At 39.6% G+C, this 15,199-nt stretch overlaps 1 protein-coding gene and 1 pseudogene across 4 annotated transcripts in view; both read left to right on the top strand.

Annotated features, from left to right (window-relative positions):
- Nucleotides 1–15,199, top strand: part of WDR47 (WD repeat domain 47) — a 78,532-nt gene that overhangs the window by 49,622 nt on the left and 13,711 nt on the right. For all 4 annotated transcript variants that reach the window (XM_063624440.1, XM_063624439.1, XM_063624438.1 and 1 more), the window contains exons 8-10: nt 3,047–3,304; nt 7,518–7,593; nt 12,148–12,305. In XM_063624440.1, the coding sequence (XP_063480510.1) occupies nt 3,047–3,304; nt 7,518–7,593; nt 12,148–12,305 (492 nt within the window). The remainder of the gene's footprint in view (nt 1–3,046; nt 3,305–7,517; nt 7,594–12,147; nt 12,306–15,199) is intronic.
- LOC134733780 (NADH dehydrogenase [ubiquinone] 1 beta subcomplex subunit 3-like) lies at nt 11,578–12,136 on the top strand (annotated as a pseudogene).

Here is a 15,199-nt window from a genome sequence, read left to right as displayed (position 1 = left end):
GCTCAATGAAACCTCTGCCTCCCAGGTTTAAGCGATTCTTCTGCCTCAGCCTCCCAAGTAGCTGGGATTACAGGCACTGCCACTACGCCCAGCTAATTTTTTGTATTTTTAGTAGAGACAGGGTTTCACCATGTTGGTCAGGCTGGTCTCGAACTCCCGACCTCAGGTGATCCACCTGCCTTGGCCTCCCAAAGTGCTGGGATTTCAGGCTCCCATGCCTGGCCCAATATTTTTGTTTAATTATTTTTTCTAGACTCTTTAGTTTTATATATTTGGGCCTGTACTAGGGCTTTAAGATACGTAAAATCAGGGACAAATTGAATGGAGATAGAATCTGTAAATTAAAATGTACTTTTTCCTCTCAATGTTTTATTCTTCCAGATCACTCTTGCAGGTCATTATTTCTAGATTTAAATTTTACTTCTTCCTTCTGAGGAGCATAGAAAGAAGAGAAATAAGTTGTGTTATACAGTTAGATCTTATTGAAAAAAATTATAGCATGATAGGAATTTTATTAATAGTACTGTATCATTACTTTATACCTCTTGATCTTTTGTTTTTATTAATACTAATTGGCACCATTGATTTGACAATTAATAGGCATATTCAACCTCTTCCCCATCCCACCCCATTTTAAGAGAGTTAAAATGCTATATTAGCTTTTTTTTTTTTTTTTTTTGAGGTGGAGTCTTGCTCTGTTGCCTAGGCTGGAGTGCAGTGGCATGAACTTGGCTCACTGCAACCTCTTCCTTCCAGGTTCAAGCGATTCACCATCTCAGCCTCCCAGGTAGCTGGGACTACAAGCGTCCACCACCATGCCTGGCTAATTTTTGTATTTTTAGTAAAAAGACGAGGTTTCACCATGCTGGGCAGGCTGGTCTCAAACTCCCTACCTCAGGTGATCTGCCCGCCTTGGCCTCCCAAAGTGCTAGGATTACAGACATGAGCCACTGTGCCTGGCCTGTATTAGCATTTTAAATGCTTTTTATACTTTGCATTTTTTCCAAATTTATTTGACCTCATACCCTTTTTTATGGGGAGTATAAAAAAGATATATGTACATTTCACAAGAAATGTGTTTCACAGAATACAATTTGAGAAATGCTACTTAATTATAATTTTTAACTGATAAATATTTAGTAAAGGCTAACAGTTCCTCTAATAATATTGAGCTGCTTTTTTGGAAGTATTTTTTAAACCCTAAAAATATACATAAACAATGTTTAATGTAGGAAAATTAAAAAATACCATAAGCCACAACACCTCTCAATAATTGTATTCCCTGTGTTAGTCCTTTCTTATATTGAATCTCAGCCGGAGAAAGTGATGCTGGGCTAGTTTTGGGTCTAAATCTTCTTTCCTCCCTCCCTTCCTCCCCTTTCCCCTCTCCTTTCCTTCCTTCCTTTCTTTCCTTTTTTTTCTCTTTCTTTTTTTTTTTTCTGAGACGGGATCTCACTTTGTTGCCCAGGCAGCATCATGGCACATTGCAGCCTTGACCTCCTGGGCTCAGGCAATCCTTCCACCTCAGCCTTCCAAGTAGCTAGGACCATAGGCCTGCACCACCATGTCTGGCTAAGTTTTTCTTTTTCTTTTTTTTTTTTTTTTTTGGTGGAGACAGGGGCTCCCTCTGTTGTCCAGGCTAGTCTCAAACTCCCAGGCTCAAGCAATCCTTCTGCCTTGGCCTCCCAAAGTGTTGGGATTGTATGCCTGAGCCACCGCTTCTGGCCATGGGTCTAAATCTTTTTTTTTTTTTTTTTTGGAGATGGAGTCTCGTTCTGTCGCCCAGGCTGGAGTGCAGTGGTGTGATCTCAGCGCACTGCAGCCTCTGCTTCCCGGGTTCAAGTGATTCTCCTGCTTCAGCCTCCCAAGTAGCTGGGATTACAGGCGTCTGCCACCATGCTTGGCTAATTCTTGTATTTTTAGTAGAGATGGGGTTTCACCATGTTGGCCAGGCTGGTCTCGAACTCCTGACTTCAAGTGATCCGCCCACCTCAGCCTCCCAAAGTGCTGGGATTACAGTACAGGTATGAGTCACCGCACCTGGCCCATGAGTCTAAATCTTAAAAGAGCAATGTAGCTTCCCGTTTGTGCCCTTTGTAGCCCTGATCTCAATATGAGGAGTCAGGCTACAGCAGTGGAGAGACTATTTGTTGAGGGCAAGGCCCTGAGGCTAACTTGTTTTGCTCCCTGTTTTATCTCCCTATTGTCTACATCAGAGACTGGCCAATAGTATTTGTAGAATGAATTAATGAGTGAATGAGTACATGTGGAGTATTAGGGATGCCATTTGACTTTTTACTCATCATGGCCTGCTCAAGTCATCCATTTCCTACTTGATACTACTCAAGACAGATGGAATGAAAATGGCTTGTTTTGTTGATGAGCAATTTTGGTAGTGGTGATATTGTTATTGACTCTTTCTGAAAGTTAAGTTTTAAATGGAAAATTAAACCAAAGCTATATTGGGGAAGAAACAGATTTTTTTTTCTGTTTTTATTGTAAAAGCTGCTTTTAAAAAGTCTGTGATACTGGCTGGGCACGGTGGTTCACGCCGTAATCCCAGCACTTTGGGAGGAAGGCGGGAGGATAGCTTGAACCCAGGAGTTGAGGACCAGTTCAGGCCATATATGGAGACTCCGTCTCTACAAAAAATTTAAAAAGTTAGCTGGTCATGATGGTATGTACCTGTTGTCCCAGGTATGTGTGGGAGGTGGAAGGATTGCTTGAGCCCAGGGCTGCAGTGAGCCATGATCATGCCAGTGCACTTCAGCCTGGGCAACAGAGCGAGACCCTGACTCAAAAAAAAAAAAGAAAAGTCTGTAATGCCCATTATGCCTATCTTCCTTAGTGTTATACCATGGGAAAATGTGGATCTTCTTTCAGTATCTTGGTTATGTCTTAAGTTGATGGTGGTAATTTTTAACACTAAATTTGCCATAGATTATATATTATATGTGCATATTTTTACCTTTTCACACTTTTAATCTTGTATATATTAGGAATGCAATTTTTTATTTTAAAATGTTTACGTTGTTTAATTTTATAGGTCCATTCAAAAGCTTGGTGAATTAAATATTGGAATGGATGGCCTTGGTAATGAGGTATCAACACTCAACCAGCAATGTAATGGGAGCAAAGGCAATGGATCTAATAGTTCTTCTGTGACTAGTTTTACTACACCACCCCAAGACTCTGGTCAGAGATTAACACATGATGCTTCAAATATTCATACAAGCACTCCTCGTAATCCTGGATCAACAAATCACATACCTTTTCTGGAGGAATCACCTTGTGGAAGCCAAATGTAAGTGCTTGACTTTGTAAAACTTGGAAATATTAACTTACTACTGATGGATAGAAGGTTGAACTTGTCTTTGGAGCCTTATAAATAAAAGTTTTTAAAGCTTATTGCCTACCAACATTTTTTTCCTAATCTGCCTTCATTTGTCTATATTCTCTTCTACCAACTTCTGAGTCTCTTTATATTTTTCATTTTCTTTCTATTTTTCTTTTTGCTTTCTCACTACCACCAAGGCAATTATATTTTTTATAAGCCATCCTACTCAAAGGACCTACAGTTTTAGGATCTCTAAATCTTCTTGATTTTCTTTTTTCTTCAATTGGCATCTTTGAACAAATAATCTTAAAATTCAGACTTTCAGGGCATAGAAAGATGTTTTACAATCTGGTGGAATGATTGCAGCTGCAGTGTTGGCCGCTTTGGCAATTACAGCAGTGGAAGACTGCATATTTACATTTTCACTATTCAGGGAAAATTTTTATCTTGCTATCATTAGTATACAAGTGTTAATTTATGCAATGGGAATAGTTAAGGAGCATTTTCTATATTCTTAGCATAAAACACTTTTCAGGGTGGTTCATTAAAAAATGTATAAGATGAGATTCCCAGCTTTTTGGCTGAGATTAAGTACAAAAATGTATAACTTGCTTTTGGCACTTGGAAGCTTATAGGAATTCACTTTATAAATAATTAGTGTCAAAAACCTAGTTTTATTTCAGAGCATACATTCAATTTTTGCTTCTTTTCCGAATTTTTATTTTTTTAATATTTGCTTATTACAATTTTCATAATAGTTGTTTTGAGTACTTTCAAAACAAGAACTCAAATTTTAAAATTTAATTTTTGTTTTTGTCCATGTAATATACATACATGGTTTCAAAAGACAAATAGTACTTCAAGGCTTAAAATAAAACCCATCTTTGTCCATGGTTTTATTTCTTATTGGCTGCCATTTTCAACCCATTTGGCTGTTTCTTTTGATATATATACATACAATTTTTTTTTTAAGATGGGATCTCACTATGTTGCCTAGGCTGGTCTCAAATTCCTGGGCTTAAGTGATCCTCCTACCTCAGCCTCCCAAGGTCCTGGGATTATAGGAGTGAACCACCACACCCAGCCTTTTGCTATATATTTCCACATTCTGAATAACATACTTCTATTACTGTTTTGTTTTTTTGAGATGGAGTTTTGCTCTTGTTGCCCAGGCTGGAATGCAGTGGCGCAATCTCGGCTCACTGCAACCTCTGCCTCCCAGGTTCAAGCAATTCTCCTGCCTCAGCCTTCCGAGTAGCTGGGATTACAGGCATGTGCCACCACGCCCAGCTAATGTTTTGTATTTTTGGTAGAGACAGGGTTTCACCATGTTGGCCAGGCTGGTCTCAAACTCCTGACCTCATGATTCGCTCACCTCGGCCTCCCAAAGTGCTAGAATTATAGGCATGAGCCACCGCATCTGGCCTCTATTACTGTTTTTGCTATCTGTTGATTCTCTACCATACTCCTCATACATAGCACCCTCACTTTGTCTATCCCTTATTTTCAGTATATATCAATTTTTGTTTAAATCAGTATCAGTGTGATTTTGTTTAAATCAGTATCACATTACTATGACCTTGTAAATGTTATTTACCACTGGGTCATGTAGTGCCATGTGATTATATTTCTTTTTCATGTAGCTTCTTATTTTTCCTGGAGACAGTAATTGCCTCAAGTTTGTGTACATGTGTCTGTACATGATTAGTTTTCTTAATATTTATCACTAAACTATCTGTAAGTGCTTTGACAGAATTATAAAATCATAAAACTTCTCTCATTATTGTAAAAAGTATCAGAAATTTCTCTGTTCCATTTTTTCCCCTTGGGAGATGTCCCTCCAAGATCACTCTTGCTTCACTTTATATTTACTGCTTTTTGATCACTTTATATAGGTCTAGATAGAATCCTGGTACTTTCCTCACTGTTCTCCTGGGATTTCCTTTGCCTTATCTTTTTATTAGATTCCCTGTTTTTTATTTTTTTTTGAGACAGAGTCTCGCTCTGTTGCGCCCAGGCTGGAGTGCAGTGGCGCGATCTCGGCTTACTGCAAGCTCCAGCTCCCAGGTTCACGCCATTCTCCTGCCTCAGCCTCCCGAGTAGCTGGGACTACAGGCGCCCGCCAACATGCCTGGCTAATTTTTTGTATTTTTAGTAGAGACGGGGTTTCACCGTGTTAGCCAGGATGGTCTCGATCTCCTGACCTCGTGATCCGTCTGCCTCGGCCTCCCAAAGTGCTGGGATTACAGGCTTGAGCCACCACGCCTGGCCTTAGATTCCCTGTTTTTAGCATCTCACAGTTTCCTGAAAAGGGTTACATTAGAGGTGAAGTTTCTGAGACCTTGCATGTCTAAAAATGTGTTTGCTTTATTTTTCACCTTTTTTGTTAGTATAACTGGGTATAGAATTCTAGGAGGAAAATCATTCCTCAGTATTTCAGAGGCATTGCTACATGATCTTCCAGTTTTAGTGTTCTGATTAAAAAGTCTGATGCCATTTTGATTCCTCATTGTCTTTTTTTTTTTGAGACGGTGTCTCACTTTGGCTCCCAGGCTGGAGTGCAGTGGTGCAATCTTGGCTCACTGCAACCCCCCGCCTCCTGTGTTCAAGTGATTCTTGTGCCTAAGCTACCCTAGTAGCTGGGACTACAGGTACATACTACCACATCCAACTAATTTTTGTATTTTTAGTAGAGATGGAGTTTCACCATGTTTACCATGTTGGCGAGGCTGGTTGATTCCTCATTCTTTGTGTGAGGCCTATTGCTTCTTCTACTCTGGAATTTTTCAGGTTCTTCTCTTCCCTGATAGTCTGAAACTTCATGATGATATAGAAAATAGACCTTAGAGTGATTCTATTTTTCCTCATTCTTCTGGATATTTCATGGGCCCTTTTAAGTTGGAAACTTAAGTTCTAGGAAATTAAAAAAATGTTATTTAGCAATTTCCTCATCTCTGTTTTCTATGGATTTACTTTTTTCTACCATCATATTTTAATTTTCTAAGAGGTCTGTCTTATTATCTAATTTCTTTTCCTTTTTAAAAAATAGATCTTGCTCTTGTTTCTTTATTAATCCATTATTTCCTCTCATAGTAAGGATTTAAATTATATTTTTGTAGCTTTCGTTCCCTAAATTGCCTCTCTTCTCCCAAGTTCATTTTTCTGTTCATTTTAGTCTCTACCTTTTATCTAGGCTTTTTTCAGGTATCTAGAAAGCTTTGGCTGGCTGTAAACAGTGAGACATTAAAACAAAAGCTGGGCCGGGCACGGTGGCTCACGCCTGTAATCCCAGCACTTTGGGAGGCCGAGGCAGGCAGATCACGAGGTCAGGAGATCGAGACCATCCTGGCTAACATGGTGAAACCCCGTCTCTACTAAAAATACAAAAAATTAGCCGGGCGAGGTGGCGGGTGCCTGTAGTCCCAGCTACACAGGAGGCTGAGGCAGGAGAATGGCGTGAACCCCGGGGGGCGGAGCCTGCAGTGAGCCGAGATCCCGCCACTGCACTCCAGCCTGGGTGAAAGAGCGAGACTCTGTCTCAAAAAAAAAAAAAAAAAAAAACCTGGCCGGGTGTGGTGACTCACACCTGTAATCCCAGCAATCTGGGAGGTTGAGGTGGGAGGATTGCTTGAGCCCAGGAGTTCGAGAGCAGCATGGGCAACATAGGGAGACCCCGTCTTTATTATATTTTATAATATTAAATAAAAATTTTAAAAGCTCATTGGAAGGAAGGGCTACATATGTGGGTGGATCTGTCTGCCTGTTGGCCTCACAAACATAGTTTTACTAAGGGACCCTAAACTGTAAGTTTCTGATATTTTTTTCTCTTGGGCCAGATAATTTTCCTGAAGAGCATTCTCCAGCATCTTGTCTGGGATTGGATTTAAGCATAGCAAACAGGATTCTGGAACTAAGCAAGGGAAGGGTACTTGACATCTCACTATAAGATATGTGGACTTTGACTTAATTTTCTTTCCAGAATGGCTTTTCATCTCCTCCTTACAACTGTCATTGGTGCCACTGAATCCAGAGCCTGTTTTAATAAATGTCTCCAGAGAGTAACTTTGGAGTCAGCCAGGGTTGTTTGCTAAAAAGAAAAATTAGTGTTTGAAAGGGTAAATTAATTTAGTTTCTATTTTGATACATGGAGTAAACTTTACTTGAATTTCTACTCCCACAGCTCATCAGAACATTCGGTCATTAAGCCACCTCTTGGAGATTCTTCAGGGAGTCTATCAAGGTCGAAAGGGGAAGAGGTAATACTTTGGGGAAGGAAGTTTTATTGTTTTCATATGCACCTGTAAATTTTGCTAAGAAATTCTCAATTCAAAGAAAGAACCATTTTAGTCAGACGTGGTGGTGTACAGTACCCAGGAGGCCGAGGCAGGAGAATGTCTTGAGCCCAGAAGTTTGAGATTGTAGAGTACTAGAATTGCACCTGTGGATAGCTGCTGCACCGTTCCAACCTGGGCAAGAGAGTGAGACCTCGTGTCTTAAAAAAAAAAAAAAAAAAAAACCACAAACTTTTTAAAAAGTAGTTATTACTGCTAATGTTGGTATTTATCTCAAGGCTCAAGGCAGTTGAGCCCTCAGTGGTGTAACTGAAGAGGGAGCCTTAGAAAGCACAGTTGGACTTGTGGGGGTGTTCATATTAATGGCCTAATAGTGGCCTTGGGACATGAATTGAGGCTCTGTGTTATTCTTTGAACGCTATGGTTAATTTCATTATTGGTATCTCTTTGGGCTTCTCATCGGTACATCAGTTTTTTTGCTTTGGAAGCAAACATCCTTTCCTAGCTAGTATACAGCTTCATTCTATCTTACTTTTCCTAGTTCAGATTTTAACCCCATAAACAAAGGTGTTAATTTGAGATGCTTTTAGGGATGAAATAGATAACATAAATTAATAAAATTGACCATTTTTATGACAAACACAAATGAATATTTGTCCCTTGCAAAAGAAATATGCAAGTCCAGTGTTTCCAATTCCTTTGATTTAAAAAAAAAATTAGGCCAGGCATGGTGGCTCACACCTGTAATCCCAGCACCTTGGGAGGCCGAAGCAGGCGGATCATCTGAGGTCGGGAGCTCAAGACCAACCTAACCAACATTGCAAAACCCTGTCTCTACTAAAAAGACAAAAATTAGCCAGGCATAGTGGCTCATGCCTGTAATGCCAGCCACTTGGGAGGCTGAGGCACAAGAATTGCTTTAACCCAGGAGGCAGAGGTTGCAGTTAGCCAGGATCGTGCCATTGTACTCCAGCCTGGGGGACAGAGCAAGACTCTGTCTCCAAAAAATATATGTGTGTATATTTATTAATAGAGACATGGTCTGACTACGTTGCCCAGGCTGGTCTCGAATTCCTGGGCTCAAGCAATCCTCCCACCTCGACCTCCCAAAATGCCAGGATAACAGGTGCGAGGCACTGCACCTGACCTGATTTTCAAGAAAAGCTAGAAATCTAGATTTTTATGTGAAATCACCTAGTTTTTTAAATGACAACAAATTTAAAAAAATTTTAAGGCTGGATGCAGTGGCTCACTCCTGTAATCCCAACACTTTGGGAGGTCAAGGCAGGTGGATCACCTGAGGTCAGGAGTTTGAGACCAGCCTGGCCAACATGGCGAAACCCAATCTCTTCTAAAAATACAAAAAATTAGCTGAGTGTGATGGCGGTTGCCTATAATCCCAGCTACTTGGGAGGCTGAGGCAGGAGAATCGCATGAACCTGGGAGGCAGAGGTTGCAGTGAGCCGAGATTGTGCCATTTCACTCCAGCCTAGGCAACAAGAGCAAAACTCTGTCTCAAAAAAAATTTAAAACACACTGGAGGACAGCAAATAAAATCAGTTTCTGTGGCTTCTGCTATAAAGCAATCTTTAGTAATTATTGATGTGCTATAGGCCATTTAATTAGTCGTTTATTAATTATATAATAATATAATTATTGTATAATTTTGCAGTCACATTCCCTGTGTATGGATTATTGAAAAATGCAACATTTCTAGTCAAATTCATACAAATAATATCAGAATTCAATTCACTTACATAGGACGTACATAGTGTAACACATCAGGTTTGCCCCCTACTCCTGCAAGGAGGATGTATTGCATGAATAAAGGCTTAGGTAGAGAGAGGCATAGTCTTTTCATTGCTATAGTCATTATGGGTCCTAGACCTCTCAGAATACATCCAGAGCTGAAGTGATTTTCCTTTGTGTGTGTACTTGACATTCATACTTCTCAAAGCCAGGGTTTGGTTGAGTCTGACCATACCTAGCATAGAGGTTCCTGCACCATGTCCAGTCAGTCCTGGTCAGGGTAACACGGTGGTTTCAAATGACATCAGTAGTAGGTTCACCAAAGCTTTTATACAGAACTGCTTCAGCATCTCTCTTCAGAAGAGAGATCTGGATGGACAGGTTGACAGTTTAAAGTAAAAATGAGGCTAAGACATGGTGGCTCACACCTGTAATCCCAGCACTTTGGGTGGCTGAGGCGGCAGATCACTTGAGCTCAGGGGTTCGAGACCAGTCTGGCCAACATGGTGAAACCCCATCTCTACTAAAAATACAAAAATTAGCTGGGTGTGGTGGTGCATGCCTATAATCCCAGCTACTTGGGAGGCTGAGGCAGGAGAATCGCTTGAACTTGGGAGGCGGAGGTTGCGGTGAATCAAGATGGCGCCACTGCACTCCAGCCTGAGCAGTAGAGCAAGACTTCATCTCAAAAAAAAAAAAAGAAGCAGAAGTGAAACGTTCAAATGTTTCCATTAAAATTATTTTTACAGTTTTAAAGGGATGTTTATTTATTTATTTAATTTGAGACAAAATCTTGCTCTGTTGCCCAGGCTGGAGTGCAGTGGTGCCATCTCAGCTCACTGCAGCCTTGACCTCCCAGGCTCAAGTGATCCCCCCACCTCAGCGCCCTGAGTAGCTGTGACTACAGGCATGCGCCACCACACCCGGCTAATTTTTGTATTTTTTTTTCTTTTTTTTGGTAGAGATGGGTTTTCATCATGTTGCCCAGGCTGCTAAAGGGATATTTTATAACTTCAGCTTGAAATACTGAAATATTCATTGCTAGAGATAATGGTAAACATTTTTTCTTTAGCAGATTAATAATCCTTTATACTTCCTTCATTTAGAAACACAAATCATACTCTATTTGCTAGAACTTCTAGTGGGCTTTTATTTTCTTAATAGTTCAAGAGAACTTAATATAGGAATGCATACTTCTTCTTTCCTTCCTTCTTCGTGCCCCGCCCCTCCCCACCTCCCCCTCCCTAACAGGTGTTGCCCAGGCTCACTATAGCCTCAACCTCCCAGACTCAATCGATCCTCCCACCTCAGCCTCCCAAGTAGCTGAGACTACAGGTACATACCGCCACACCCGTCTACAATTTTTTTTTTTCATTTTTATAGAGATGGGGTTTTGCCATGTTGCACAGCCTGGTTTCAAACTCCTGGGCTCAAGCGATCTGCCCAACTCGGACTCACAAAGTGCTGGGATTATAGGCGTGAGCCACCGTGCCTGGCCCGTATTTATTCTTACATTTTGTCTTAATAATTGAAGAAAAACTTGAGCGTTTATGAACTGAGCTTAGTTTAGCAATGAGTAATGAAAAATAGAAAAATTAGGGAATTTGAATTTGCTACTTAATATATGGAGACTGCTGTCAGAAAAACTTCATGGAATCGTATGTATTTAAAAACAATTGGCTGGAACCAGGTGCGGTGGCTCATGCCTGTAATCCCAGCACTTTGGGAGACTGAGGCAAGCAGATCACTCAGGTCAGGAGTTTGAGACCAGCCTGGCCAACACAGTGAAACCCTGTCTCTACTAAAAATTCAAAAATTAGTCAAGCGTGGTGGTGGGTACCTGTAATCACAGCTGCTCAGGAGGCTGAGGCAGGAGAATCACTTGAACCTGAGAGGCAGAGTTTGCAGTGAGCCAAGATCACACCACTGCACTCCAGCCTGGGCAACAGAGCAAGACTCCATCTCAAAAACAAACAAAACAAAACGAAACAAACAATTGGCTGGGTGCGGTGGCTCACACCTGTAATCCCAGCACTTTGAGAGGCCGTGGTGGGCGAATTGCTTGAGCCCAGAAGTTCAAGACCAGCCTGGGCAACATGGCGAAACTCCATCTCTATTTTTTTTTAATTAAATTAAAACTTTTTTAAAAAGGAAAGCAATAATATTGCATTTTAAAAGAATCATCTAAAGAATGCAGAAATGGCCCATGGACCTGGACGTTAACATGAACATAGTAAAATGGAATTTCCAGATTATAAACAATGGAAGATAGAAGAAACACCATTAGAAACTATCCAGGAGAAGCTGGCTGCAGGAGGGCTAAGGGATCTATGGGGCTGTCATGAACCTTAGAGAAACATGGGTGACTTTGCAAACAGTGTTTCCTCTGATGGTGCATTATTAAAAGGATTCAAAGATTTGCTGCATTTGTGGTAGCTGTGGGGGTTTAATATTACCTGGTGTCCCAGAGTAAAGATAAGAAGCATCACTGCAGATAATACCTGGAAGTATCTTAGTGGTTTCTTAACTCTCCAAAATAAGATTTCTTCACTGTAGCCTACTTGTCTGTGTGTTTGCCTCTTAAAGGATATTAGTAAGATTTAATAAAGTAAGAAAAACATAGAGAAAATAATATATGGTTATTGGTAGTAAACCTAACATGATCCAACAAGAATAATACAGTTCAAATGAATTTAAAATGGGAGAAAGATGAATTCTTTCAAATTCATTTTTTTAATAGGATGACTTTAATATTCATTCTTTCCATAGGATGACAAATCAAAAAAGCAGTTTGTTTGTATTAATATCCTAGAAGACACACAAGCTGTTAGAGCAGTGGCTTTTCATCCAGCTGGAGGTTTATATGCTGTTGGTTCAAATTCAAAAACTCTGAGAGTATGTGCCTATCCAGACGTAATTGATCCAAGGTAAGGATCAATGATTTGTGCTGCCATTCTTACCTTAGTTTTGAATTTAGCTGTATAGGTTCCTTTTCCAGAATTGCCATTCAGTAGTGTTTCAAATCTTACTTTCTTTCCTTCGATTAAACTTTATTTTCTATTATAAAATAACTATTTTTACTTTCAGTGCTTAGGAAATATACTTAAGTCGTTAACTTTATAATTTTTTCATAAAATGTTTTTGATTTCAGCATTGCTCATTTATTGCTTTAGACTTCTTTATTTCCATGGCTTTTGTATTTTGTTTTTTATCTGAAAAGTCTTTATATAGTAGACTCCCCTTATTTGCAAGGGATACATTTTAAGAACCCCAGTGGATTCCTGAAACCTTGGCTGGTACTGAACCCTACGTATACTGTGTTTTTTCCTATTCATACACACCTATTTATAAGTTATGTATGTAATTTACATATAATTCTTACTGTTTTACACCTCTTAAGACTTTTTAATTATAACCCTAGTTTGAGAAACAGAGGGATGGGATTTTTCATTTATTTGCATTTTTTTTTTTGCTATCTCTATGTCTGAAACCAATAATTTAGGCTTTTGGACTGTGGTAGCATTTAATGATTGGGAAAGGGAATATAATTAAGGCCCATGTTAATTGATAGTATTATAATTTACTGGCGCTCACTGCATTATTTAGGTAGAAATACTTAAGAAAGAATGGCAAAATTCTCTATAAGGGAGTGAGAAATAGCAATAATTATGGAGGTAGAACTAAAGACTTGTATGTTTACATACAAGAAATCTTTTGTATTTCTTATGTCGACACACATGTTTCATAGGCTGTGAAGAAACTGATTTGAAAATAAATACATTTATTTAGCAGATACATATTTTGGGCTCCTATATGCTAGGTACTACAGTTGTGGGTAAAACAAACATGTTTATTGGCTTCCTGGAACTTCTGGTTTAGTGGGGAAGATGGATATAATGCAAATGAACACAAATATACATTTTGGTAAATGTTATGAAGAAAGATTACAAGGTGCTGTGAGAGAATAAAATGGGGATGGGGTAGGGTGCAAACTGGCGAGTCAGAGAAAGACTTCTTTGAGGAAGAGGCACTAAAGTTGAGATCTAAGGAGGAGTAGAACCTAGCTATGTAAAGAGAAGGGAGAAGAGAATAATATAGAGGGAACATGAGGTGAGAAAGAGCTTGGCTTTTTTTAGGAACTGAAATAAATTCAGATTGGTTGGAAAATTATGAGCTTGAGTTTGATAAGGCCGCAGAGATAGACATGAACTAAATTAGGCACAGCTTTCTAGCCATTTTATATTTCATGCTGAGTGCAGTGGGACACCACTGAAAGTAGTAGATCAAGTGTAAATGTATTTTGAGATGATCACTCTGCCTGTGATTGGATGGCAATAAGAGGAGACACTGGGAGAAAGGGAGGAAGCTGTTTGTATTTGATGGTAATGTGATGGCAGTGGAGGTGGAGCAAAGTGGGTGGATTGGAGAGGTATGATCCATTTAAAGAAGGAATCAGTGGGACTTGGTGATAATTGGTTGTGCAGCTGAAAAGAAAATCTTTTCATCTGGTCTGTTCTCTAGATCAGTTTTTTTTTTTGTTTTGTTTTGTTTTGAGACAGAGTCTCACTCTGTCGCCAGGCGGGAGTGCATTGGCACGACCTAGTCTCACTGTAACCTCCGCCTTCTGGGTTCAAGTGATTCTCCTGCTTCAGCCTCCTGAGTAGATGTGACTACAGGCACGCGCCACCATGCCTAGCTGATTTTTGTATGTTTAGTAGCGACGGAGTGTCACCATGTTGGCCAGGATGGTCTCGATCTCCTGACCTCTTGATCTGCCCTCCTCGGCCTCCCAAAGGGCTGGGATTACAGGCCTGAGCCTCCATACCCTGCCTAGATCAATATTGAACACTCTTTAGGTATTAGAGATTTGTCAGTCTTCTTGTTTGTTTTTTAAAAATGTCTTAATTATGAACATTTTCAAAGACTCAAAAGTAGACTAGTATGCTGAAATGCAATAGTTGTCAAGATTTTTGTCACATTTGCTTCATTCATCTTTTTTTGTTCGTTTGCTAAAGTATTTAAATCTTAGATATCATGTCATTTAACCCTTTCATCCTTCAGGGTGAATCTCCAGAAACAGGTACATTTTCTTACATAGACTTGATTTTATCATTATACCTGATTTAGAAGTCTTTAGTATCATATTAGTAGTCTGTGTTTCAAAGTGTAGATAAAATGCTGTTACCCCACTAAGCCAAAGTTTGACTGTCGTCAAAGGACAAACTCTTGAGGAGCATAGCATTTAGAACCCTCCACAGCTGAGCCTGCAGTGCCTCACCCACCACATCATTCCTGGTCACTCTACTAAATACCTCGTGCTTTTCACCGCTAGCCCCACAGACTCTTTCCTTTGCTGCATGCTCAGCCAGTACTTTCCCTACTATATTTTGTTGTCACTAAAGTGGTTCTCCTGCCTTCTTTTTCTGTAAAAATTTGCCTTATCCTTTAAGGCCCAGTGCTTTATACTGGACTATATAACAACTTATACTTGCCTTACTGTATATGGGTAGTCTCATGACAATATCTACCTGTACCAGATTTTAAACTCTGGACAGAACCCTTGCACATTGCTCATATTATATGTTTATTATGTGTTTATTATATGTTTATTACATGCTTGTTGCATTTTTTAAGATTTGGAAGCATTGTTAGCTTTTTTAATTTTCTTTTTTTGTTTCTGAGTTTAAAATCCATGAAAAATATGAGAAATGGAGATTTTTTTTTTAAAGTCGTATGTCCTGTTTTCTTTGTCATCTGAAATGAGGGTTAGTTTAGTATGATTTGGTTTATAATTTTACTTTTTGGGTTTTAAGTATGCTTC

This window comes from Symphalangus syndactylus, chromosome 12 (assembly GCF_028878055.3).
Source record: "Symphalangus syndactylus isolate Jambi chromosome 12, NHGRI_mSymSyn1-v2.1_pri, whole genome shotgun sequence".
NCBI lineage: Eukaryota > Metazoa > Chordata > Mammalia > Primates > Hylobatidae > Symphalangus > Symphalangus syndactylus.
The sequence above is the reverse complement of the archived record's forward strand: the minus strand, read 5'-3'. Positions and strand labels throughout refer to the sequence as shown.